We start from the raw sequence: 23,791 nt of genomic DNA on the forward strand, positions 1-23,791 counted from the left end.
CCCTTATTGAGCACAGCGAAATTTCATACAGCTCCCCTATCTTACCTATCTTACTGCAACTATGTATACAATGAACTATGTAGAGTCTATAAAGTTAGGGCCCAGATTTCTCAAATCTCCATTATCGTAGTCAGCTTCCATTTGAGAGGCTCCATAGTATATACTGTCCCAGACTTAACGGAATAATTTTCCTCTCCCGTTTGCCCAATCCACTCCTCATATCGTCTCCGATCTTTCATTGTCCGGAACTTGAACTCCCTAACAATCAACTCCCCCTCCCTGTTAAGCTTCGAATAAAACTCTCTGTTGTAGGTTTCCAAATTTACCTCTCCATCGGTACCGTCAGTACCGTCGGTTTCGTCCTCATTCTCGACCACTACAGGACTCATATCAGCTCTCTTGATCCGGGCGTCAAGATTAGACTCAGCGAAAGAACCCATCCTTCGGTGTGGAGTTGTTGGCTTGATGAGTTTCATCGACTTCTCCATGCTCTTGTACAACTTTTTCAAAAGGACGTTGACAACGTTCTCCGGGAGTGGAGGCTGGTTTTCAATCCACCAAGCCAACCAGTACTTTTCGTTGACACAGTATAAGTCTCCAGCCGAGTCAATCATACAGTCTTTAAGTTGGTATGCGTTGACGTCAATATAACATAAGATGTACCCCGATTTGACCATCACCCCCGCTTCCTCAACAACCACACGAATATCAACCAATTTGCTCTGAACGGCTTCCTCCATTGTTGCCACAACTTCCTCTCCATTACTTTCCTCTGAACTGGATTCATCCATTTCCTGCTCCACAATTTTTGGCTTCTTAACTTCAAACGACCCAATATCCAGTAACACAAACTTGTTGTGTGGCACCAATTCCGAGAAATGCGAGGCAGGCTGGTACTCCAAGAGCTTGTCCCCCGTTTTGCCATCCAAAACCTTGAAAACACTCGAACTCATGCCAGCAAAGGTTTTGATGATCAAAGCACATGACAGATTATAAAGTCCTGGTGTCAATTTCAACGTCTTGTCTATTTTGACCGAACTCATTGGTGCATTCACGTAGGAGTTGACGGTATAATCATCGTAATCTACAAAAATGCGACGGTTCACATATATTCCATAGACCAATTTCCACGAGTCTCTGATGTATTGGCAATTCAATTTATTTGCGGGGTCCACTTTTTCACCCTCCAGCTCATCTTCATCAGTATACGGGAGTCTTAAGTCATAATGCTCTGATATAATATTACGAATGTCTTTCCTCCAATAGTCAAATGATCGTATGTAGTCAACCAAATATTTGTAGTCATAATCAGCAATTGTGCGGAGGATATGGGGTCCAAATCGATCGACGAACAAGTTTCTATAAAGATCGTTGTACATCACCACAAAAGTCCGACATGTCCGTTTCAACTCCGTGGGCACTTGTACAAAGATCTTTTGTAAGATCTCGCTGGGCAAAGCCAATAATCCCAACGGCTTCTCCATGTTCTTGTCGACTAGATATCTGCCTTAGATTTGTATAAGAAGATACAAGATACCTCAGTGTCTATTTCACTTCTGGGACATGCATGCACTGCATATTTAAGGAGGCCTGTAAATAATGCGTGAGGAGGGGAAAAAATGCGAGAATCATGCTCCGGCTTAAATGTGAAGCATAATAAAATACTTGTATTATATAGGTACGTGAGTAGTGGTTTCTTTTATATTAGTTTCTTTTTTTTTACAGATACAGATTATATAAAAATTACTGAAACGGTTCCAGCAATCGGAAAACATCAGTTAGCTGTCCTTTTCTTCTTCTTCTTCTTCGTCTTCGTCGTTTCTCTCACGATCGTAGAATTCGGCCAAAATCTTTGGAGAAATTCTGTTCAACATTTCCTTTGGATAAATTCTCAACAAAGACCAGGCGAGATCAAGAGATTCAAAAACGGATCTGTTTTCGTAAGCACCTTGGGCAATGAAGGTCTTTTCAAACTTCTCCAAAAACTCCAAAGACAATTTATCTTCTGTTGACAATGCTTCTTCACCAACAACGGCCTTCATAGCAGCAGCATCTCTACCGATGGCATACTTTGCATACAATTGATTGGAAACATCACCGTGGTCCTTTCTGGTCATACCTTCACCGATGGCAGACTTCATTAATCTCGACAAGGAAGGCAAGACGTTGATTGGAGGGTAGATACCTCTGTTATGTAGCTGTCTATCGACGGATATTTGACCCTCGGTAATGTAACCGGTCAAATCTGGAATTGGATGTGTGATATCATCGTTAGGCATAGTCAAAATTGGGATCTGGGTGATGGAACCATTTCTACCTTCGACTCTACCAGCTCTTTCGTAGATAGTAGACAAATCGGTATACATGTAACCTGGGTAACCTCTTCTACCTGGGACTTCTTCTCTTGCAGCAGAGACTTCTCTCAAGGCGTCAGCGTAGGAAGACATGTCAGTCAAGATGGTCAACACGTGTCTTTCGGTCTGGTAAGCCAAGTACTCTGCTGTTGTAAGAGCCAATCTTGGTGTGATAATTCTTTCAATGGTTGGATCATTGGCCAAGTTCAAGAACAAGGAAGTTCTTTCTAGGGAACCATTTTCTTCGAAATCCTGTTTGAAGAATCTGGACGTTTCCAAGTTGACACCCATAGCAGCAAAGACAATGGAGAAGTTGTCCTCGTGACCGTCATGGACGTCCTTTGTAGGTCTGACTAAGCCTGCCTGTCTACAAATCTGTGCGGCAATCTCGTTGTGTGGCAAACCCGAAGCAGAGAAAATAGGAATCTTCTGGCCTCTGGCAATGGAGTTCATCGTGTCGATAGCAGAGATACCGGTGGAAATCATTTCTTCAGGGTAGATACGGGCGTACGGGTTGATTGGGGAACCGTTGATATCGAGGTAGTCTTCGGCAAAGACCCTTGGTCCGTTGTCGATTGGTCTACCGGAACCATCAAACACTCTACCCAACATATCTTCAGAAACAGGAATCTTCAAACTGGAGCCCGTGAATTCGACCCTGGTCTTCTTGACGTCGATACCGGAGGTACCTTCAAACACTTGGACGACAGCCTTGTCACCTCTCACCTCCAAGACTTGTCCCGCTCTGGTGGTTCCGTCTGGCAAGGTCAAGTCGACAATCTCATTGTACGATGGGAACTTCACGTTTTCCAAGATCACCAATGGACCATTGACACCTCCAACGGTGTTGTAGTCCAAACGTGGCTTGATGTTGAAGCCTTGTGTGACGGCCTTTTTGTTTAAATCGACTGCAAAAATGTTACGTTAGAACATTGTTAGTATACAAAACTCTTTCCCACACAAATATTCCGCTCACAGCCGCTGACTGTCACCGGTAGTGACCGCCGATTGAGCACTGGCAGACTCTCGAGTGTTGTCTTTTCCTTGCGGTGGTGGATCCGTTCGGACGGAGGACACCGGACAAGCTCATCTGCAGCTTGTTCCGGCTCCTCTCTAATGCTTATACGTACATAGCTCCTTGTCTGATAACATTGTGCTTGTCGTCTGGGCGTGTACTCTCTCAAACCCCGCTTCTGCAATCAGCAACAACCAAATCCTCAATACTCTGACATACCTTCATGTTATCTGGCTATCAGGCAGCCTCTCTTGGCTCTGGCAGATGCAGCAGGCAGCCACTGCGCTCTCTGGTGTTTCCGTACACAGGGGCCGCGATGGCAGACAAGGGGGACGGCGGCAGAGGCAAAACTCCGCTTACGTCAGCACCCACATCTGGCTTTCATGTTTCATGGCTTTAGGCTTTCGGAGGTGTTTTTGGGCCAGGGGGTCTTTGGCACTGTTCTCGTGGCGAATAGCTTGCATCTGGGTAACGAGGAAGCAGAAGACCTCTTCAGCGAGTCTTCTTTCGTCGTGGACGAGCTCGGCGGCTTCAATGGCTGGGTTGGATGGCCGGACGGTGCCTGCGAGCGACCTTTCTGGCGTTTCGTCGGGGATTCTTCCGGAGACGGTGCTGCTGCTGAGGACACTGTTGTACTCCTTCATGGTAGCAAGGCCGTAGCGTGCCACCGATGTCTGCAGCGAGACGTCTGTAGCGTACGGTTGTGTTTCTTCTGCGGGGGAAGGGAGCCAGATGCACCAGGGCGAAGATTGCCTCCCTTTGGCAGCAGGTCGAGAAGGGATTGCCGGCAGGTGGGAGTCCCTGCGTTCGAGAACTTGCATCCTGCGCTGTAGCTCGGCGACGCCCTCGCTCCCGAGCAGCACCGTGACGAGTCTGACCAGCATTGCGTCGTAGGAAAGCAAGTCCGCAAGGGATGTGCTTTCGAACTGGTACGTTGTGTCGACTCTGCGCAAGAGCACCACGATGTTCGAGATCACGCGGGCAATGCCCATGCTGAACTTGAGCATCTGCACATGTTTCAGCTCGAAGAGACTTCTCTTGTCCTTCAGCCTGTAGCAGAAGTCGCCGATGGTGAAGTCGTTGTAGCCCGTTTCGACCCGGAAGGGAAGCTCCATGTCCAGCATGCGTGCAAAGGCTTCCACAAGCTCGCACGACTTCATGAGCGAGTTCAGCACGAGGTCCATCGAATGGCTTGCCAGCTGCGTAATGGGAAGGATGGGGCAGAACAGCACGGAGATCTTTGTTTTGTCGAGGATGCGGACGTTCCAGAGAATCATCAAGTCGTAGGTCCTCTTCCTCTGCTGCAGTGCAATGTACTCATTCTGTCGTGTGACGATGCCAATGTTCAACAGACGCTTAATTTCGGCAATGTTCTGTAGCTCGACTGTCATTTCCGCCGCCACCCTTTCTCTGTGGAGTGCGATAAGACGCTGCTTGCCCTTCCGCTTCTCCTGTAGCAGCTTTATTCGGCTCTCTAGGTTCTCGGACTGTCGGCGTTTAGCCTCCACAAGCTGTCCAATGCTCTTAATGTGCTCCTGTTTCTTTAAAAGGTCCACATTCATCAACATGAACGCAAGTCTCGCAACAGACCCCACAGAGACGTTGGTCCCATCAAGTTTCTTATCTCTCTCTTCCTTATCGTAGTCGTCGGTGTATTTGGTCAAGAACTGGGTGGCATTGTCGCCGAAACAGGCCTCGAGCACGGAGTTGATGTCGTGGGCAGCAAGTGTGTTCACGTTCTGCAAATTGATCTTGTTCAAGTTGTACTTCAAGAGCTTGAAGCCAATGCATGCGGGACAGTAGTACGTTTTTTTGGGGTAGTTGTTGGAGTCGCAGTGACACACCCCACACACCACGTATCCGTTTTCCACATGCGTCAGCGGCATCTCTTTCACTGTGTGGGAGCTGTCTCTGCTAATCTGCACAAGCTGGATGGAGTAAGTGTACAGGCAGACAGCACGACCGGCCGGCAAAAGTGAAACAGGGCCAGAGATAGTACTACTCGGGCATGCAATGCAGAGAGGTGACATGAAAACTCCGTCTCGCAGTGAGGTGCAGACCCGAGAAATCATCATTTTCTCGGCCTAACTGCCTCCTCATGGCGACGCCGATCTTTCTGGCACCGGGCACCCTGGGCCGGTGGCGGCAGATAGGCACAGATGCAATGAGAATCAGACGTGACATATTTATTGGTATGCACCTGCAGGGCAATTCTTGAGCATCGTCTCCGCAATGAACGCAAAAACAGCATGCTAACATAGTTTTCTCCTCCTTCCTGAAGTCTTTGCACTTTTCGTGGTGCTGGCCCTGTACCTCGGGTTTGCGGACATCTCGCTGCCACACGACAAATGGATCCACTTCGGGATGTTTTTTGTGATGAGCTTTTTGTTCTACTGGATCCTCGACACTAAGTACACGTGGCTGGCCCGGAACGCCACGTTTGTCATCTGCACGGTCGCCGGGGGCATTGGAAGTGAGTACGCACAGCACTTCATCTCCCCGTTCCGCACGTTCGACTACTACGACATCCTCGTCAACGTGTGTGGGTCGTTGGCTGCGATCGTCGTGTCCGACGTGTACCGTCTGCTGTACCTGCGGACCGCTCCGGCCGTTGCAGCTGCGGACGCGGACGACGACGGGGTGAATCTGGCCGAAGTGTGCTAGCGATTAAGCTGGGGAGGGCTATTTAGGTTACACGGTATAGAAACAAACGTTCTGCGCTTAGAAGCTGCACGTCTCGGCGATCTTCCTGCACAGCAGCTCGAGGTAATGCTTGTCCACGTCGCCAAACCCGTTGAGGTTCAGACAGTCGATGTCCAGCACCCCGATGAGCCGGCCCTCCTGCGTGATCGGACACACGATTTCACTCTTGGTCTCCCCGTCGCAGGCAATGTGGCCCGGAAACGCCTCCACGTCGGGCACCAGCTGTGTCTGCAGCGTCGCCGCAGCAGTGCCACACACACCTTTGCCGATCCGGATCGTCTGGCACGCCACCTTGCCCATGAACGGGCCGAGAATCAGCTGCTCCGCATCACCGTCCTTGTCGACCACGTAGAACCCAGCCCAGTTCACGCCGGCGTCGCTGTAGCAGTGGTAGAGCAGCGAGCTGCAGTTGGCCAGGTTGGCCACCCAGTTACGCTGCGAAGCCGCCAACGCCTCGTAGGACATCACAAGCGTCTCCAAGGCGTCCTTGCGGGACGCGGCAGACTCGAAGTTCGAGTAGTCTGCGTGGTGGGACATGTTGTGGCCAGATGAGATCCCTTTTCGGCCTCAAACACTCCTCTCTCTTCCGTTCTGGCCTTTCCTTGACCCCATGTCTAGCATTCCGTCCTCGACTTTTGACACTTCCGGCGGCACGTGACCCAGCTACGCGGGGCGAGAGGGTTCGGCTAGCTGGGCGTTTGGGCTCTTAGGGGCATCTGCAGCGGGTATTCCCATCGCAAAGCCCACCGCCACCGCCGTCAGCATAACTACATGTGCAGGGGCTACGACTGCAATGGTCTGCTGTGGCACTGCCTTCCTGTCTACCCGTCAAGGGCCCATGGGGCCCACTGCCGTCGGCGTCGGCGTCGCCGCCTTCGACAAGAGGGCAACGGAGAGAGAAGAGCAAGGAACCGCGAGGATGGAAAAAAAGCGAGGGGGCCTGCGACGAGTCCCACGTCGAAATAATATGGTCGTGGAGCCCGGCCAGAGAGGGCTGTATAGGCACCGCTTTTTGGGAGCAGGGCAGGCGGGCACGCAAATAGAAGCTTGGTTTGTCCGGTTCCACACAGCAGTTCTCCATTGTACCAGCCATTTGTCAGATCACACAGGCAGTCCTCTTTTTTCCCTGAAAAAAAAACACATCCTTTCCTGAACGCCACCCTAACCCACCTCCGTCACATCATCTTTTATTGTTCATCAATCAAAGCCAAACTCACCATCGATCCCTCCACAGACGACGACGACAACAACACCAGCAACAGCAACATCAAGTAGGACAACTACTCCCAGCAGAACCCACCGCCATCAGCACCACCGACACATCATTTCTCCAGCTAGCACAATGACGACCTCAGAATCCCTCTTCGATAACAACATCAACTCGGAGCAACCCGCAGTCAGCAAGACGCCCTCCCACCACCTCGAGGAGAGCGAGGCTGAGACCGACGACAACTACGACCTCGACCTGGGCAAGACCTTGATCACGTACAGAATCCTTGTGTCAAGAAGAGAGGCCGGTGCCATCATCGGCAAGGAAGGTGTCAACATCTCCAAGATCAGAGACGAGTTCGACGTCAAGGCAGGCGTCTCGAAGGTCATGGACGGCTGCATCGACCGGATTTTGACCGTCACCGGCATGGTCGACAACATCCCGAGCGCCTTGGTGGACATTGCGCAATCGGTCACCGACGCCAACATCCAGACAATCAAGGAAGCGGACGAAAACAGCTCGAACCCCCTAAGATTGATTTCCTACGAATACCCGCCTTTGCGCCCATTGACCCAGAGACCTAACTACAGAAGCCCGGAATACGAAACCAACCTATTTTTGAGATTGTTGATTCCAAACTCCCAGGTCGGCACTTTGATCGGCAAGGGCGGTTTGAGAATCAAGTCCATCCAAGAGGATAACGACATCAAGATGGTTGCATCCAAGGACTTTTTGGAGCACTCAACCGAGAGATTGGTTGAGTTGCAAGGTAGTGAAGAAAATTTGAAAGATGCGCTTTTGTCCATCTCCAAGTATCTCTTGAGAGACTATCAAGGCACTGCGCCAACGACTTTCTACGTTCCATGTGCACCATTAGAAAACAACAGGTTTCACAGAAATACCTTCAACGGGGGCCTTAGAACCAACTACAATGGCAACGGCATGGGCAATGGCGCTATTACCAGCGGCAACTATAATGCCACTGCGAGCGCTGCCTCTGGTGACATCAGAACCGGCGGCAAAGAGATCATCAAGAAGATCAGCTTTCCTAACGAGTACATTGGTGCATTGATCGGTAAACGTGGATCTAGAATTCAAGAAATCAGACTATTATCACAATGTGCGGTTGCTATTGAGAACGAGAACACCGAAGACGACGAGAGAGAAATCACCTTGGTTGGTACCAAGGCCTCTGTCGACAAGGCCATTGATCTTTTGAATATGTATTATGAAAGAGAACAAAAGAGAAGAATGAGCGAGTGAGTGAGTGTTGAGCTCATGTCGGTTCTTTTCTTTGCTAACTTTCTTGTTTGTATATTTTTTTCCTTCTTTCTTTATCTTTGTTTTGTTTGTACCATGATTTTATAACCATTTTCTTTTTTTTGCTTTCTGAAATAAAAGAAATAACAAAATACTATTATTACTACCACCAATCAACCAGTACTACTGTTGATATGGCTGAGAATATTGAACACGAGACACAGTTATCTTACTTTATATAGAAATACACAAGGGATAAACTAGGTTTAAGCTTCGGTGGCAACCTCGGTAGCTTCGGCAGAAGGTGCTCGAGCAACAGACTTGTGGACAATGACAGAAGGCTCTTCGATTCTTTCGTCTTCCTTTGGATCGAGGACCTTGACGTAATCTGGCAAGGACTTTGGACCCTTCTTGTTGAGGGCTGGGTCGGTCATGATCTTGACCTTCAAACCAAGGACACCTTGTCTCAAGAGAACGTGTCTGGTGGCAACCTCAATGAAGTCGTTAACTGGTTGACCGGAGTGGATCATGAAACCGGAACCGAACTTCATAGCCTTGGCTCTGGCACCCTTGGACTTACCGGAGATGACAACCTCGACACCCTTGGCGCCGGACTCGATGACGTTTCTGATGACACCGTAGGCAGCTCTTCTGACAGCCAAACCGTTCAACAACTTGAACTTCAAGGATTCACATTGGGTGGAAGCAGAGAGACCTCTGTTTTGCACTCTTTCAGCGTAGAGGATGATGGAGCCTGGAGCCAACTTGAATCTCTTTTGGATCAACATGGTCAACTCTCTGATTCTTCTACCCTTTTCACCCAAAACGGCGTTGGTTCTGGTGGCCTTGATGATAACCTCAGTCTTGGTTGGGGTGATCTTGACTTCACAACCAGCGTAACCTTCTTCTGGCAATTCTCTGGTGAAGAATTCATTCAATTCGGCGTAGAAGACACCGTCAGCGACGAGCTTTCTCTTCTTGGAAATAACGTTGACCATTCTGTGTTGTTTTTTGGTTTTGAACTAGTCTGTACAGGCTTCAATATGACCGTCCAGTGTCTACTTCTTGAAGAAAAAAGCATGGTGAAAAATGGACCACCAGCTTTCACCCGTCCACCGCTCTTGCTTCCTTCCTCCCGCTCTCTCCCCCTCACCCTCTCCCTTTCGCGCCGCCGCGACGGCCCCGCCGACGAAGGACGGTGAAAAATCCCTTCGCCGAAAAGGGAAAGTAGGGTTTGTGCAAACCCGCGGTTCACGCACGTGCCAAACCTCCCCCTCTTTTTCCCCAGTTTCCTTCCACAAGGGTCTCGCCCTTTTCGCCCTCCCCCGGACGCGTCTCCACTCGCGTCGCTCCGTGTTGCTTGCTGCCTTTTTGCCCCGCGTCCCTGCGCGTGTCCGTTGCCCCGTGTAGCCAGCGGCGGCCAAGGCGCCCAAGCCTCCCTCACTCGCATGACATCATCCGGCGTCGTACACGCACCAAGTCTGCACCGCATGTGTATTTACATCTGCTCCCTTGTAGCGCAGCATCTGCATTGTCCGGAAGGGCCGTCTGTCGTGGCACGGCCAGCAACCAGCCAGCAAGTGTACCTGTTGTGCATGGCCAGCGCAACGGCAGCTGCTACCTGGCTGTTCGTCTGCGGTGTCGTCTCCTGTGTCTGTAGTGTGGCAAGTAGGTGTAAACGCAATCACAGGACAGCCAAGCCCTAGCACTAACACTCTACCGCCCTCGACGGAATCAACAACAACAAGCCCGGCAAGAAGCTCGCCTGGAAAACACGTTTGGGCAAAGTTTCACTGTGCCTGACCTTCTGGATCTGACACGAGCTGCAAACACACGCCCAGCGACCACGCACGCACGCACGCACGTTCACACACACACACACACACACACACACACACACACACACACACTCAGATACACACATCGGCATTTGGCACCAGACTACTGCACACAAGCATTGCATCTCTTCCAGCATATCAAACCCCCCGTCTCGCAATGTCCCACACACAGACACAGGTCACGTTCAACGTCAGTGACTACTACGAAATCAAGGAGATCGTAGGTGAAGGCGCCTACGGTATCGTCTGCTCGGCGCTGTACAAGCCCTCGCAGCAGAAGGTCGCCATCAAAAAGATACAACCCTTCGAGCGCACCATGTTCTGCTTACGAACGCTCAGAGAGTTGAAGCTGTTGAAACACTTCAACCACGAGAACATCATCGGCATCCTGGACATCCAGATACCCTACGACTTCGACAGCTTCAACGAGGTCTACCTCATCCAGGAGTTGATGGAGACAGACCTGCACCGCGTCATCCGCTCGCAGAAGCTCTCCGACAACCACTGCCAGTACTTTATATACCAGACGTTGAGGGCCCTCAAGGCCCTCCACTCCGCAAACGTCTTGCACAGAGACTTGAAGCCCTCCAACCTCCTCCTCAATTCAAATTGCGACTTGAAAATATGCGACTTCGGCTTGGCCAGGTCTGTCGCTTCCCATGATGACAACTTCGGCTTCATGACCGAATACGTCGCCACCCGCTGGTACCGAGCCCCAGAAATCATGCTCACCTTCCAGGAGTACACCACCGCCATCGACGTCTGGTCCGTCGGCTGTATACTGGCAGAAATGCTCTCCGGCAGACCCCTCTTCCCCGGAACCGACTACCACAACCAGTTAGCCCTCATCATAGACATCCTCGGCACCCCAAAAATGGACGATTTCAACGCAATCAAGTCCAGAAGGGCTAAGGAATACATCCGCATGATACCTTTCAAGAGGAAAAAATCCTTCGCCGAGCTCTTCCCCAACGCCAACCCGGACGCCGCAGATTTACTTGAAAAACTACTCACTTTCAATCCAAAAAACAGGTTGACCGTAACAGAGGCCTTGGAACACCCGTATGTCTCCTTCTACCACGAGCCAAACGATGAGCCGATCGCCGAAAAACTTCCAGAAGACTTTTTTGACTTCGATAAAAAAAAGGACCAGCTGTCGATCTTGCAGCTGAAGAAGATGCTCTACGAGGAAATAATGAAGCCGCTCCGCTGATCCAAAACCAGCTTCGTCTCTTGCCTCTTCAAACTCCATTTTACATAGACTCTCATATATCTCCTCCCGTAATACACTACGACCAGACTCGAAAACTCATCCACAGCCTCCCAAGGGGAAGTTCTTCCCCAGCCTCTTAGGGCTACAAGGCAGAAGACGTGGAAATGCAAGCGTCAGGGCTCCCCCACAAATGGCCATCGCCAAAAACTACGTTTGTGCTGGCGGAAACCAGACGGAGAAAGACGTCTGCAACACAGTGGGTGCAATAATTGCCTGCTTTGCAGTAAGACCTCGACAAAAACTGATTTATCCAGACGACGCGTGGTCACAAGTTGCCGGAGTGGATCGGAGGTTTGTCAAGAGTTTTAGGAATACAATCTGGCACTAGCTATTCCGCTGTAATGAAGGTAAATTCAAAAACCAATTGGAATTCATCCCCAGCAACTACTATGGTTCGAATGTAATGAACGGCAGTTCGGCTTCGATAGTCATAGTCCTTGATCTCTGCACCGATATGGTGGTAGGCAAAGTTCACCAAGTTTACTAGGTTTACAAGGTTTACAGACAGGAAATAGGTTTTCGCAGTACACCTGCCATGCTCCGTGGAAGTAATAGGACCCTGCTAACCACTACAGCTTTTTCCCAGCACGCTACAATATGTAAGCAACAAAAACACCGACATGAATCGAGCACTGCTCGGTCTCTCCAAACCGGTCTTTATCTTTTTACTCGCATACTACCCTCTCATGGCCATCCTTTCGAGCGGCCACCATCGGGGCACCCACCTACCTTTCCCAAGATCGGCTTTCCTATAACTATACCACCTTTACCGAGATAGCGCCCTTAGGCAGAGATTTCAACTCGTACTGACCCGCATTGACAGGCCTAACGAGGAACAATTATCACTGTCAGCATTCCAGCATTCCAGCAACCCACAATGCACACGCTTTTGCTGGCGGACCTGCCATTGGAAATTTGGGTCAAGATCTCAGCTAACTTGGACAGGACTGACATCTTCTCGTTAGCTTTGACAAATCACCAATTTCACCGAACGATGACCTCAGATTCGGTCTGGTGGCCGAAGATCAGAAAAAGCTGGTACATGTCAGACTATAATCCCATTTCACTTGTATATAAAAAGAAGCTCAAATCTAATGAATCATGTTTCCACTATTTTCGAAGGAAAAAAAATGAAGATAAGTTTTTGAGATCATTGATTACTGATATATTGAACTATTCACCATTTACGGACACCGAATCACAGACAAAACAGAAGGAGTCAGATATTCAGAGTAAAATATTACTCGTATACCAAAATTTTGATTCTTTTGTGCCCTGTTTATTGAGTGAATCATTGCATATAACATCGTCCATATACGTTTCAAGTGGTAGCACTACAGTGGGCAATGCCAGATTTGCGTTGGCTGATGATTTCATCCGTTTACAAAAAAAGAGAAATACAAAACTGGATAGAATATATGTGGCATCCAGTATTCTGGAAGCAGGAAAGCTGTGGAAATGCCTCAACTTTTACAAACAGCTTCAAATGGGCGACCTGCCAGACGATTTAGAATCTGTTTTCGTTCAATTGTCACTCTTAGATTCTAGATACTATGAATTAATCTTACAGCGTCATGCTGTTATCAAAACTGTCATATACAATTTTAACACGTACAATTTCGAAGAGAACACAAAACCTGCAGAGAAGATTCTGGCCTTAGTGACTATTCTACATAGAGTCATAGAAACTAATAGACGCCGCATACTGAGGTATGAACGAAACGTTAGTAAGGCAACGGTTGAAGATCTTTCGATTTTGAGATATTATTGTGGAGACAGTGAGGGTAGTCCATTGGTGAAGAATGCTGTTGTGGCCAAATTATGTCAAATGGTAGGTTTGGATAAATACGTCGATATCAACGAATGGTGCATTCGTATCAAAGACGGAAACAGGTACTTGTACTTGTTGATAGACGAACGACAGATGTATTTGAAAAGGGAAGACCAAGTGCCGGAGATACTACGGATATTCCCAATGAACGATCCGGGATCTTCAATGGTGCATCATCATAGTACCAATGACAATGCATTGGGCATCGAAAGTAGAAAATCCTTATACCTCAGCAAGTTCTTGAGCTTCTACGACGGATTTCAGTCCAGGTTGGATGACTTAAGAGGGGCAGACCAAATAATTTATCAGATGAGGAACGAGGAAAAAATCGTCACCGTTCACAGAGGTGATCACATTCAGGGCCAAATCTTAGGCTGTGGGGGGTATGTCAATATAAAAGCATGGCATGTTTTACACATGTTGATGACAAATAGAATATACAACGAAGAGTCGAGCAAGAAGAACACCATATTGGATTTTGCGTCGATATTCAACTTTCCTATCCTACAGATCCTATCCGTAACTATTCCTGTCAGTTTTAAAGCATTATACTTGAGAGATATTTCCTACGATCTGAAAATTTCCGAATTGGAAAAGCTTCAGGAAATGGATATACTTTGGGAAGCTGAGCAGTTATCTGTAGGGGATGTTGTATGGTCTGATGCATCGCAGGCGAGGGGAATAATTGTTGAGATATGTGACAGTTTTGAGGATGATCAGCAACGGAAAATTGGCCTGTTTACTGCAACCAGTTACAAAGGCCGGAACTGTAGTCTAAAAGGTTCCCCGCTCTATACCATTTTTTTTGGAGCATATGGATATGCTACTTTCTCAAGACAATACTTGAAAAAGGATAAGACAGATCGGGTGGAGGGGTTGTTGGTTTATGATGTAGTCGGTCGTTGGTTTTCACATTATGATTATGAGGAGCATAAATTTTCATATCGACACGGAGCAAATTTGTAACATATGTATATACTAAAAACACACTTGTACTTCATGTTATTACAAGATTCTCTGGAATTTATCTATAAAAATTTTCCAACGGCTAGTAGTATCTAACTAGTGGTTTTGCGTCTTTTGGGAGACTGCCAGTTCTCGTAAAACGTTCATAAGGACTATACCTGAGAGGTAGAAACCGGTCCATCAAGATGTTTTGTAAAAGGGAATAGGAGTTCGAGCTTATCCAATACATGACAAGAGCTGCTGGCGCTTGCGTGGCCACCGCAGTCAAAAATATCAACGATGCACGAGACAAGGTTATAATGACATCGAATGCCGTTGGTCTTAGCGTATTCTTCTTTCCTCTAGTGGTTAGTTGCATGAGATCTGCTGTTTTAAAGTTCCATTCAGCATTACATAACGCAACAACACCCAAGGTGATTGGAAGTATGAAATATGGATCGCTTACCGATAGGTCGTACAAGTGTAAAAAATGTTCATCTGTCAAAGACATGTCGATGTTGGACTTGTTCCCAAAATCCGTCCAGCCGGTGATTGTTCTGAACATGTACGAGAAGGAGACCCAGAGCGGTATCTGCACCGCTGGAAGCACCATCATTTTCCATGTCTGGCAGCCATACTGCCTAAACAATGCTTTTTGTCTTTTGTATTTCTCCTTGGCTGCCAGTATCATTATCTTGTCTGCCGTCAATGTCGCCTTCTCGTTAGGCACGGGGCTTTTGATCCCTCTGGCGATCTCTTTCTGTCGTTTGATTTGTTCCGCCTGCGCAACGGATGCAAGTTTGGCACGTAAAACCGGGGTAGTTGCCTGGATGATTGGTCTTAGTTCGTTCTGTTTCCGCAGCCCACGTCTCTGATATATGGCAATGGGAAGCGTGAAGCAGGTCCGCATGGTGAACGTAGCCAAGGGAATGAAGACCCACCACGGCAACAGCGAGTCTGCATGCACCTGTATCAGCATCTCTGACGCATGCTTCAATCCTTCTGAAACTGGTTCAAATGAAAAGTTTCTGCGTTGCAGCCGATTGTAGCTCCGGCTGCATCCTATTATCTTTTTCGGTCTATAAATTCTTGGCAACATGACTAGGTGCTGTGTTTCACCTACAGAATGTGAAGAAGGGCTGCACTTTCTTCCGGAGACAATCAACCAGTTATTACCACTTCTGTCGAATCATCATCTCATGATTGGAATAGATGCCCAACCGAAATCGACGCGACGGCGGGCTTTGCCTGCCGCTGGCGGTTTTTCCCTCTCCTGTCTGGCGGCCGAGGAAGAGAGGTGTGCATTTAGCAGCTGGAGCGCCGCCGCCTACATGAATCCTTCAACACAGCTCCACGGCCATGCGCCACCCGGTGCACAGCAGCGGACAGACCAGAACACAGATATACACCAGCGCCGAAGACATGTCTACGCTGAAAAGGGGAAGACAGACGCCTAAGCTCAATAGAGCATGCATGTTGTGCGGTATGGTGCAGAGCATGAGCCAGTTCCGGAACGAGGGCTGTCCGAACTGCGAGTCGGTGTTGCACTTTCAGGACAACGAGGACGTCATTAGAGAATGCACGTCGCCAACTTTTGAAGGCCTCGTTGCCGTCCGTGGGTCGAGCTCCTCGTGGGTTGCGAGATGGCTGAGAATCGAGAACTTCGTCCCCGGCTTCTACGCCGTCAGAATCGTCGGCAAGCTTCCGGACGACATCAAGAACGACCTCTACGCACAGGGAATAGAGTACAGACCCCGTGATGGCAGTGTGCAGGACTAGTTTCCCCACTGCCCCTGCCTCTCCTCCCCTTTTTCCACTTGTAATCTGTATAATAGAAATACCACAGCCACTTTTTCCGACGGTCACGTGACTTTTGCGCCGATCGGCCCGCCGCTCTTTTTCTGTGAAATCTCTGGCGATACGAGATAAACGATATAAACGATAGGTCGGAAAGGCACATGCAACAAAGTGGAAAAAAAATTTTCACATGCGGCCACCCTTGAGGGGCTCCGTGCCCATATAAAAAAAAGCAGTCTGCACTTTTCCAGTTTTCTAGCAGACGGAGCAGAAAGTAGTGGTGGTTTGCAGGTGGGTCGGGTGTTTTGGTTTCGTTTGCATTCTCGTTTCGGCAGATTAACTCACACAAGGCACTCACACACAACATGTCCGGTCCATCCCAAACTTACAAGGTCGCAGATATCTCCCTTGCCGCATTCGGTAGAAAGGATATCGAATTATCCGAAAATGAAATGCCAGGTTTAATGTACATCAGAAAGAAGTACGGCCCAACCCAACCATTGAAGGGTGCCAGAGTTGCTGGTTGTTTGCACATGACCATCCAAACCGCCGTTTTGATTGAAACCTTGGTTGCCTTGGGTGCTGAAGTCACCTGGTCTTCTTGTAACATCTACTCTACCCAAGACCACGCTGCTGCTGCAATTGCTGCTGCCGGTGTTCCAGTTTTCGCTTGGAAGGGTGAAACCGAAGAAGAGTACGAATGGTGTATCGAGCAACAATTGTTTGCCTTCAAGGACAACAAGAAGTTGAACTTGATTTTGGACGACGGTGGTGACTTGACCAAGATTGTCCACGAAAAATACCCAGAAATGTTGAAGGACTGTTACGGTTTGTCCGAGGAAACCACCACCGGTGTCCACAACTTGTACAAGATGCTCAAGGAAAACGCCTTGAAGATCCCAGCCATCAACGTCAACGACTCCGTCACCAAGTCCAAGTTCGACAACCTTTACGGTTGTAGAGAATCCTTGATCGATGGTATCAAGAGAGCCACCGACGTTATGATTGCAGGTAAGGTTGCTGTTGTTGCCGGTTTCGGTGATGTTGGTAAGGGTTGTGCCATGGCCTTGAGAGGTATGGGTGCCAGAGTCATTGTCACCGAAGTTGACCCAATCAACGCTTTGCAAGCTGCTGTCTCCGGTTACGAAGTCAACACCATGGACAACATTGCCTCCGTTGGTCAAATCTTTGTCACCACCACTGGTTGTAGAGACATCATCAACGGTGCCCACTTCGAGCAGATGCCAGAGGACGCCATTGTCTGTAACATTGGTCACTTTGACATTGAAATCGACGTTGCTTGGATCAAGGCCAACGCTGTCGAATGCGTCAACATCAAGCCTCAAGTTGACAGATACTTGATGAAGTCTGGTAGACACGTCATCTTGTTAGCCGACGGTAGATTGGTTAACTTGGGTTGTGCCACCGGCCACTCCTCTTTCGTCATGTCTTGTTCTTTCTCCAACCAAGTCTTGGCTCAAATCGCTTTGTTCAAGGCTAACGACGCTACCTTCAGAAAGCAATTCCCAGAATTCGAAAAGACCGGTCCTTTCGACATTGGTGTCCACATCTTGCCAAAGATCTTGGACGAAACTGTCGCAAGATGTCACTTGGACCACTTGGGTGTCAAGTTGACCCAATTGTCTGACGCTCAATCCGAGTACTTGGCTATTCCACAGCAAGGTCCTTTCAAGCCAGAACACTACAGATACTAAGTGTCCAGAATTCTCAGATTGACTTGTTACCTATTCTAAATACTTGCATCAACTGCATTTATGATAATAAAAAACATAATAATGAAATAGAAATAAAAATTTTTCAAAATTTCCAAAACAAAAAACAATTAAAACTAAACTACTAGTCTCTAGTATAGATCTTCTCTTTTCTGAAAGCACAACACTGTTGTCTTTAGTCTTTATATATTTGATATGATTGTATACATGGGTTAATACAATTCTCCTCAACGGGTACTTTTAACAGCGTTAATCACAGTAAAACTTATCGTTAATTAGACGCAACATATACGGGAACTCGATACACGTTGGGGAGAGTTCGTGTGTCTTTCTTTCTTCCCGACTACGTCTCTGTAGTTCCTATCTGTCTGTGTATGTATATGGGTATGAGTGGCAGAACTATGGCTAGCTGAGGAGAAGTGCGTCCACTTTGGAGACAAAAGCTGCCTCACGGTGGTTTGTGCGACGGTCGGCTGCGCTAACGTCACCTCGCAGTGACGGAGAGATAACTTCTCCAGCAGCAAGCTCCACAGCAGCCATGCCGTTGTCTACAATAAGCGGGACCCACACAGTGGTGTATACGGACTGGAGCTGCGCAAGCAAGTTGCGGTGGGCAACATCTGTGAGAACAACCATCTTGAGGCCGCTGAGTGTCTCCAGAATCTGCATCTTGTAGTGGAGGGTGTTGAGGGTATACACCTTGTTGTTGTTGTTGAGCTGCAAAGAGTTTCCAAACTCGGAAGAAGCCGCCGGCTCCGACGTTTCGCCGTCCTGTTTCGGCAGCGTGAGCTCGTTCGCAATGTTTCGTAGAGAGTGGATCATACCGTAGAGTAACTTGCTCTCGTTGCTGTCATTAAGAACATTGACTCGTCCGGGGTACAGCCTGACCGCCTTGTCGGTGCCTGCGCCTGCGCCTGCGCCCGTGCCGGCAGCGCCAGATGTCGTGTTGCCAGAGACCTGTGGCTTGTAGGGGGTCTGGTGGTTGTATTCACGGTGGAACACGCAGAGCGTGTGTCTGTTGAAAATCCAAAATGAGTGGACAGCCATTGGTTTGGTAGACTTTTGCAAGAAAAGATGAACGGCTAGCACTACGTGTCCTTTCCATGGTGTTCTACCTGACGGTCGGATCATCATGGTACAAAGCACAAAATTCATGTTAAGAAGAGAGACGTCTGGACAGCATTGCGCGAAAGCGTTTCGGTAGTTGCAAGTGCTGGGGAAATTTCTAACGAACCTAAAGATGTAATAAATATGAAAGATCATACACACAGGATACACACATCATGGACATATATATGAAGAGAGGGAGAAAAAGGAGATGAAGATGGCGAAGGGAAGTGTAATTTGATGTAGTTGGCACAGGACTAAAGATCCAAAAGATCAACCATACCATTGTTGTTATTGTTGGTGGAGGGCTTTGGTGTCGGAGTGGCTGCAGCGTATTTGAAGGAGGAAGTTGCAGCCGGAGTTGGCAACGGCTTGGAGACGGCTGGTCTGTTCGAGGACGTCTGGTTCTGCTTCGCACTCATCAACAGGGAGCCGAAGATGTCGTCGTTCTTCTTAGGCTGGCCGATAGCTGGTGTAGGAGCGGATGCGGATGTGGAGGAGGCGCCGTAGTTGGTGTTGGTGTTGGTGGAGTAGGAGGAGGTCAATAGGTCGGACAAGTTGTTTGAGTTGGAGGTGGTGCTGGCTGGAGCAGCTGCGCTGGCGGCCGGGGTGGCGCTCTGGAAGTCGTCGAAGTCGTCGAAGTCGTCGTCGTCGTTCTCGTTTTCGTACTCGGCGCCGGCGTGGTCATGGAACCCTCCGTTGTTTGCGCCGTTGGTTGTGCCGAAGTCGTCTCCAAAACCGAGTAAATCCGCATTTCCACGGGCATTGACCTTAGATGCTTCGACGGATGCTTTGCTCATCCTGCTGTGTCCGCCATTTCTGCTGGTATTGTTGTTGCTGTTGGTATTGCTGCTGCTGTGATGCTGTCCTTCGTCGTACTCCTCAAACGCGCCGGGGGCAATCGAGGTGCCCCGAGGCTCCTCGAACCTCTCGCCAAAGACACCGCCGTCGCCGAAAATCCTGTTTTCGTAGCCGTCGTCGTCGTAATCGGCGGCTCCCGAGGAGACTCTGCGGCCGGGCCCGGCGGCTCTTCTGGCGAGGTTTCTGCTGCCGGCGGAGGTCGACGAGATGGCGTCAAACTTCTTCGAGTTGTCCTTCGCCTTCTTTCTCTCCTGTCTGATCTTGACCTCGTCGTTCAGCAGGTTCGTCAATTCCTTGGCCCGGTTGCGGATGTTGATGCCCTGGTCGACGCCCTTGGAGTCGATGTAGTGGAACGACTTCAACATCGACACCAAGCTGACGTTCGCCCTGGCGTCGTCCACAAACCGCTCCGACCCGTTCTTCACAAGGTACTCCATCAACTGCAACGACTTGTAGATCTGTCTCCACTCGTGCGCAGACTTCTCGGTGAATCTTCTGAAAATCATGTTGCAGATCTCCTCTCTGTCTCTGTAGTTGAACGTCCCTCTCGCAATCTCCGACATGAGCGTGGTGGATGCCCCCCACGGCTCGTTGTTCGTCGCCTCTCTCACTTTCGCCTCCACGTCCGAGAGGTTCAAAACAGCGTTCTGTGCCTTCCGCACATAGGATTTCACCTCCCAGAGGGACAGGTTGTTCATCGACTTTCCTAGCTGGTCCATCACGGATGTATTCTTGTCTGTGTGTATCTGGTGCTGTCGTCCCCTCACTGCTGTGCTTCTGCTTCGGACGTTCTACTTCTTCCCCCGCTGTCCTCCCTTCTGTTGGCCGAATCTCCACCACCTACATTTTGAATCCTGCCCCTCTAGGCTCAATCTCTCCCCTGCTAGTGCTACATGATATCTGGCGCGAAGGGAGCGATTTGGGCACACATGACGCTGATTGGCAGCTGGAGAGACAGGCCGGAGCACCGCTGGGTAGGGATGTCGAAGAGAAGGTTAAGAGTACGTAGGGAGAAGCTATGGAGTTATATATGTAGCAGGAATCAGTAGACAGAGATGTAGTTGTTGATCTTGTCTTTCTGGTTCTGGGCGATGCACTCGGAGATCCAGGTGATGTTTCTGATCTCCTGCTCCTTGGACTTGATGAAGGCCCAGATGGTGGAGTAGGTGAACTGCTGGGTGAAGGCGTTTCTGTTGAGGTTCATCTCGTACTCGTAGAAGCTGTCCTCCAAGGACTTGCTGGAGACGCCGGCGGAGGCGCTGTCGCTGAAGAAGTCCTTGTAGGGGCCGACGGAGGACATGAGGATTTTCAAGTTCTCGAGGTCGGCCAATTCCGAGAGCTGGTACTTGATGGCGTCGTTGGAGGCGAGCAAGCCGATGGAGGGCAACATCTTGAGCTTCTCGTCGCTGGAGAGGTCTGTGTCGAGGGAGTTGATGCAGATGTTGATGGTTCTCTTATCGGCCTCGAAGCTCAACAAGCGCTCCATGATCTCGTCGGTGGGGTTAGGGAGCTCTGCGACACAGAAGCGGTAGAAGTCCTCGAGGTACTCCTTGTATAGTATGTTGCGGATGATCTCGATGTTGAGGTCGTCCAGGTCGTCGATCGACAAGCAGTTGTGGAAGTACTTGGCCAACGGGGTGTCGATCAAGACCGTCTCGTACAAGGAGTTCAAGTCCGTCGTGATGGACAAGGTGGGCAACGTGTCGAACCACCCGAGCGGGTTGCACTTCTTCAGGATCTCGCCCTTGTCCCGGTTGTGGATCGTGCCCGTGATGATCAAGAGGATGTTGTCGATCATGTAGCTGTACGTGATGTACTCCATGAACTTGGACAACGGGTACGTGGCCTGCGACTTGATGTAGTTGAAGTCCTCGATGAGCTTCTTGTTCAACTTCTGCTCGATCACCGACGTCGAGAGCGTCTGGCTGATGTCTGCGAGGAAGTTCCCGTAGTCCGTTGCCGAGAGCTGGAGCTTGAGGTCCTCGAGGTTGTCGCATTGTGTCAAGTTGATGTACTGCGACGACGTGATAAGCGAGTTCTTGTATCCCCGCACGAGCCCCTCGATGTACCCGCCGTCGATGTTGAAGAAAAGTCCCTCCATTGTGTATTGTACTGTGACGCTGCTGCTGTTTCTGCTGGCTCTGCTGTTGCTGCTGTTGCTGCTCCCCCCTGTCCTGTTCCCCGTCTTTCTTCCTGCCTTCTCCTTTCTACAGCATCTTCTGGCACAAGCAGCCGCCTCTGTGCGAAAAGGCAGCCGTCAGGCAGCCTGCGAAAAAGACCGACGCGCCGATTTGCCGGCGCCGCCATTTGGCGACATGTTCTGAAGTTCACAAGGTTGACACGGAGGACGGGGGGGACGGAGCATGAGGTCCCCTGAAGAGGGCCCCGGGAGCAGACTGAAGACAGCAATGGCGTCACACACACAGCTACTTTTGGACACGCTCAGCGTGAACCTGCCAGCGGGGTCGCAGGAGCTGCTGGCGGAGCCGGCGTGGCAAGACACAGCGCTGCAGTACTTGACGGAGCTGCTCGACGCAGACGACGTGGAGACGCTGCTCGACACGGCGACGCCGCTGCCGGGGAGCGTCAAGGGCGGCGGCGGCGGCGGCGTCGGGATAGCGGAGCAGATAGCAGAGCTGGCGAACGAGTCGGTGCTGCTGGACAAGAAGATCTTTGGCCGACTGAACTCGTCGGCGACGTCGAACTTGGCGCTCGTGCTGCACACCAACACGGTGTTCCACGAGTCGTTCGAGAACTTCGACAGCCTGGTGCTGCTGGCGCAGGAGCTGGTGGAGCTCGACACGATGGCCGGGTGGAAGACGCAGGTGGCGGCGGTGAACAGCAGCCTCGGGCTGGCGGCAGGCGGCAGCGGCAGCGCAAGGCCCGGCCCGCACGACGACATCGTCTCGGCGACGTACAGCACGGAGCTGTCCTCGATCCTGCAGAACCTGCAGAGCCTCACCGAGATCCTCGAGCTTCCGGCCATCACGCACTCGCTCATCAAGCTCGGCCAGTACTCCGAGTGCATCGAGATCTCGTCGCTCTCCAAGCGCCTCCGCATCCGCTACAACGACATCGACCTCGTGGCCCGCATCGAGGAAAACATCACCTACGAGATCAACGACATGGTGCGCAAGCTTTCCAGCCTGCTCATGACCAACCTCAAGCAGGCGTCCATGATCAAAATCCTCTCCTACCTCAAGCGCATCATCGGCAACCGCGACCAGCTCAAGTCCATCTTCTTCCACTCCCGCTACAAGTTCATCACCGACGAGTTCGACACCCTGCTCCCGCTCAAGCAGTCCCGCCTCATCGAGAAGTACCTCAAGCGCACCCTCGAGATCTTCCGCGAGTTCTGCTTCCAGACCGTCATCACCTTCGATTCCGTCTTCGACCGTGACCGCCACCTCACCTACGTCTTCCTTCGCTCCCTCACAGACCGCCTCTGCGCCATTCTCGTCGAAAACCTCCCTCTTCTTGCCGAGGACTCCGCCTGCGACAGCCTTCTTCTTCAGCTCATCTACTGCTGCCAGTCGCTCAGCCGCGTCGGCGGCGACTTTACCGCTTCCGTCCTCCGCCAGCTACAGCCCGCCGTCGACCAGCGCCGCCTTCTCACCATTGTCAGGAAGCAGAAGGAGCTTGTCCGCAGCCTCAATCGTGTCTAGTACTCCTCCATACTCCCTTTGTACTTATCTCATGTACCTTCTGTACCTACTCCTTCTCTCGCAGCGAAGAAAACGGCCTCCCGCTACGCGAGGCTCGCGGCCTTTGCGGGCCAGGAACAGCAGCAACAACAACAGCCACCGGCAGCGCTGAGCATGCCCCTGCCGGCGCCCGGCCTGGCTGTCACACGTAACCCATTTT

At 50.2% G+C, this 23,791-nt stretch overlaps 16 protein-coding genes across 16 annotated transcripts; 7 read left to right on the forward strand and 9 right to left on the reverse strand.

Moving 5' to 3' along the window:
* Nucleotides 1-21: 21 nt before the first annotated feature.
* On the reverse strand, nucleotides 22-1,591 carry PICMEDRAFT_15166 (hypothetical protein). The gene has a single exon (XM_019160696.1). It carries the CDS (start codon nucleotides 1,482-1,484, stop codon nucleotides 111-113), a length of 1,374 nt encoding a protein of 457 aa, XP_019018291.1. The 5' UTR covers nucleotides 1,485-1,591; the 3' UTR covers nucleotides 22-110.
* A 187-nt stretch (nucleotides 1,592-1,778) lies between these two features.
* Nucleotides 1,779-3,506, reverse strand: PICMEDRAFT_57728 (hypothetical protein; the record flags this gene model as incomplete). The annotated part of the gene is made up of 2 exons (XM_019163255.1): nucleotides 1,779-3,262; nucleotides 3,485-3,506. The coding sequence occupies 2 exons, from the start codon at nucleotides 3,504-3,506 to the stop codon at nucleotides 1,779-1,781; spliced, it is 1,506 nt and encodes a 501-aa protein (XP_019018292.1).
* Nucleotides 3,346-5,588, reverse strand: PICMEDRAFT_108259 (hypothetical protein). The gene has a single exon (XM_019159720.1). It carries the CDS (start codon nucleotides 5,442-5,444, stop codon nucleotides 3,726-3,728), a length of 1,719 nt encoding a protein of 572 aa, XP_019018293.1. The 5' UTR covers nucleotides 5,445-5,588; the 3' UTR covers nucleotides 3,346-3,725.
* Nucleotides 5,589-5,651: 63 nt separating this feature from the next.
* Nucleotides 5,652-6,903, reverse strand: PICMEDRAFT_15170 (hypothetical protein). Its single transcript, XM_019160698.1, has one exon. It carries the CDS (start codon nucleotides 6,607-6,609, stop codon nucleotides 6,091-6,093), a length of 519 nt encoding a protein of 172 aa, XP_019018294.1. The 5' UTR covers nucleotides 6,610-6,903; the 3' UTR covers nucleotides 5,652-6,090.
* PICMEDRAFT_71280 (hypothetical protein) lies at nucleotides 5,734-6,033 on the forward strand (the record flags this gene model as incomplete). Its single annotated transcript, XM_019163882.1, has 1 exon — nucleotides 5,734-6,033. One exon carries the CDS (start codon nucleotides 5,734-5,736, stop codon nucleotides 6,031-6,033), a length of 300 nt encoding a protein of 99 aa, XP_019018295.1.
* A 511-nt stretch (nucleotides 6,904-7,414) lies between the features above and the next one.
* On the forward strand, nucleotides 7,415-8,545 carry PICMEDRAFT_30906 (hypothetical protein; the record flags this gene model as incomplete). The annotated part of the gene is made up of 2 exons (XM_019162662.1): nucleotides 7,415-8,169; nucleotides 8,272-8,545. The coding sequence occupies 2 exons, from the start codon at nucleotides 7,415-7,417 to the stop codon at nucleotides 8,543-8,545; spliced, it is 1,029 nt and encodes a 342-aa protein (XP_019018296.1).
* Nucleotides 8,546-8,756: 211 nt separating this feature from the next.
* On the reverse strand, nucleotides 8,757-9,948 carry PICMEDRAFT_15173 (hypothetical protein). Its single transcript, XM_019160699.1, has one exon. It carries the CDS (start codon nucleotides 9,538-9,540, stop codon nucleotides 8,809-8,811), a length of 732 nt encoding a protein of 243 aa, XP_019018297.1. The 5' UTR covers nucleotides 9,541-9,948; the 3' UTR covers nucleotides 8,757-8,808.
* A 482-nt stretch (nucleotides 9,949-10,430) lies between these two features.
* On the forward strand, nucleotides 10,431-11,865 carry PICMEDRAFT_15175 (hypothetical protein). The gene has a single exon (XM_019160700.1). The coding sequence runs from the start codon at nucleotides 10,538-10,540 to the stop codon at nucleotides 11,591-11,593; it is 1,056 nt and encodes a 351-aa protein (XP_019018298.1). The 5' UTR covers nucleotides 10,431-10,537; the 3' UTR covers nucleotides 11,594-11,865.
* Nucleotides 11,866-12,530: 665 nt separating this feature from the next.
* On the forward strand, nucleotides 12,531-14,450 carry PICMEDRAFT_71285 (hypothetical protein; the record flags this gene model as incomplete). The annotated part of the gene is made up of 1 exon (XM_019163883.1): nucleotides 12,531-14,450. One exon carries the CDS (start codon nucleotides 12,531-12,533, stop codon nucleotides 14,448-14,450), a length of 1,920 nt encoding a protein of 639 aa, XP_019018299.1.
* Nucleotides 14,451-14,532: 82 nt separating this feature from the next.
* On the reverse strand, nucleotides 14,533-15,528 carry PICMEDRAFT_31167 (hypothetical protein; the record flags this gene model as incomplete). Its single annotated transcript, XM_019162679.1, has 1 exon — nucleotides 14,533-15,528. The coding sequence occupies one exon, from the start codon at nucleotides 15,526-15,528 to the stop codon at nucleotides 14,533-14,535; it is 996 nt and encodes a 331-aa protein (XP_019018300.1).
* A 252-nt stretch (nucleotides 15,529-15,780) lies between these two features.
* On the forward strand, nucleotides 15,781-16,600 carry PICMEDRAFT_15178 (hypothetical protein). Its single transcript, XM_019160701.1, has one exon. It carries the CDS (start codon nucleotides 15,789-15,791, stop codon nucleotides 16,206-16,208), a length of 420 nt encoding a protein of 139 aa, XP_019018301.1. The 5' UTR covers nucleotides 15,781-15,788; the 3' UTR covers nucleotides 16,209-16,600.
* On the forward strand, nucleotides 16,592-17,941 carry PICMEDRAFT_32141 (hypothetical protein; the record flags this gene model as incomplete). The annotated part of the gene is made up of 1 exon (XM_019162744.1): nucleotides 16,592-17,941. The coding sequence occupies one exon, from the start codon at nucleotides 16,592-16,594 to the stop codon at nucleotides 17,939-17,941; it is 1,350 nt and encodes a 449-aa protein (XP_019018302.1).
* Nucleotides 17,942-18,364: 423 nt separating this feature from the next.
* On the reverse strand, nucleotides 18,365-19,006 carry PICMEDRAFT_31937 (hypothetical protein; the record flags this gene model as incomplete). Its single annotated transcript, XM_019162731.1, has 1 exon — nucleotides 18,365-19,006. The coding sequence occupies one exon, from the start codon at nucleotides 19,004-19,006 to the stop codon at nucleotides 18,365-18,367; it is 642 nt and encodes a 213-aa protein (XP_019018303.1).
* A 317-nt stretch (nucleotides 19,007-19,323) lies between these two features.
* On the reverse strand, nucleotides 19,324-20,646 carry PICMEDRAFT_71290 (hypothetical protein; the record flags this gene model as incomplete). Its single annotated transcript, XM_019163884.1, has 1 exon — nucleotides 19,324-20,646. One exon carries the CDS (start codon nucleotides 20,644-20,646, stop codon nucleotides 19,324-19,326), a length of 1,323 nt encoding a protein of 440 aa, XP_019018304.1.
* Nucleotides 20,647-20,969: 323 nt separating this feature from the next.
* On the reverse strand, nucleotides 20,970-22,028 carry PICMEDRAFT_57740 (hypothetical protein; the record flags this gene model as incomplete). The annotated part of the gene is made up of 1 exon (XM_019163256.1): nucleotides 20,970-22,028. One exon carries the CDS (start codon nucleotides 22,026-22,028, stop codon nucleotides 20,970-20,972), a length of 1,059 nt encoding a protein of 352 aa, XP_019018305.1.
* Nucleotides 22,029-22,284: 256 nt separating this feature from the next.
* On the forward strand, nucleotides 22,285-23,655 carry PICMEDRAFT_15181 (hypothetical protein). Its single transcript, XM_019160702.1, has one exon. The coding sequence runs from the start codon at nucleotides 22,336-22,338 to the stop codon at nucleotides 23,590-23,592; it is 1,257 nt and encodes a 418-aa protein (XP_019018306.1). The 5' UTR covers nucleotides 22,285-22,335; the 3' UTR covers nucleotides 23,593-23,655.
* The last annotated feature ends 136 nt before the right edge of the window (nucleotides 23,656-23,791 follow it).

Source organism: Pichia membranifaciens (assembly GCF_001661235.1).
Source record: "Pichia membranifaciens NRRL Y-2026 unplaced genomic scaffold PICMEscaffold_2, whole genome shotgun sequence".
Classification (NCBI taxonomy): Eukaryota; Fungi; Ascomycota; class Pichiomycetes; order Pichiales; family Pichiaceae; genus Pichia; species Pichia membranifaciens.

What these genes read in the sequence shown, in the direction of transcription:
- PICMEDRAFT_15166 (XM_019160696.1), bottom strand. Translation starts at nt 1,484, where the DNA reads ATGGAGAAGCCGTTGGGATTATTGGCTTTGCCCAGCGAGATCTTACAA.
- PICMEDRAFT_15178 (XM_019160701.1), top strand. Translation starts at nt 15,789, where the DNA reads ATGCGCCACCCGGTGCACAGCAGCGGACAGACCAGAACACAGATATAC.
- PICMEDRAFT_108259 (XM_019159720.1), bottom strand. Translation starts at nt 5,444, where the DNA reads ATGATGATTTCTCGGGTCTGCACCTCACTGCGAGACGGAGTTTTCATG.
- PICMEDRAFT_15175 (XM_019160700.1), top strand. Translation starts at nt 10,538, where the DNA reads ATGTCCCACACACAGACACAGGTCACGTTCAACGTCAGTGACTACTAC.
- PICMEDRAFT_15173 (XM_019160699.1), bottom strand. Translation starts at nt 9,540, where the DNA reads ATGGTCAACGTTATTTCCAAGAAGAGAAAGCTCGTCGCTGACGGTGTC.
- PICMEDRAFT_15181 (XM_019160702.1), top strand. Translation starts at nt 22,336, where the DNA reads ATGGCGTCACACACACAGCTACTTTTGGACACGCTCAGCGTGAACCTG.
- PICMEDRAFT_15170 (XM_019160698.1), bottom strand. Translation starts at nt 6,609, where the DNA reads ATGTCCCACCACGCAGACTACTCGAACTTCGAGTCTGCCGCGTCCCGC.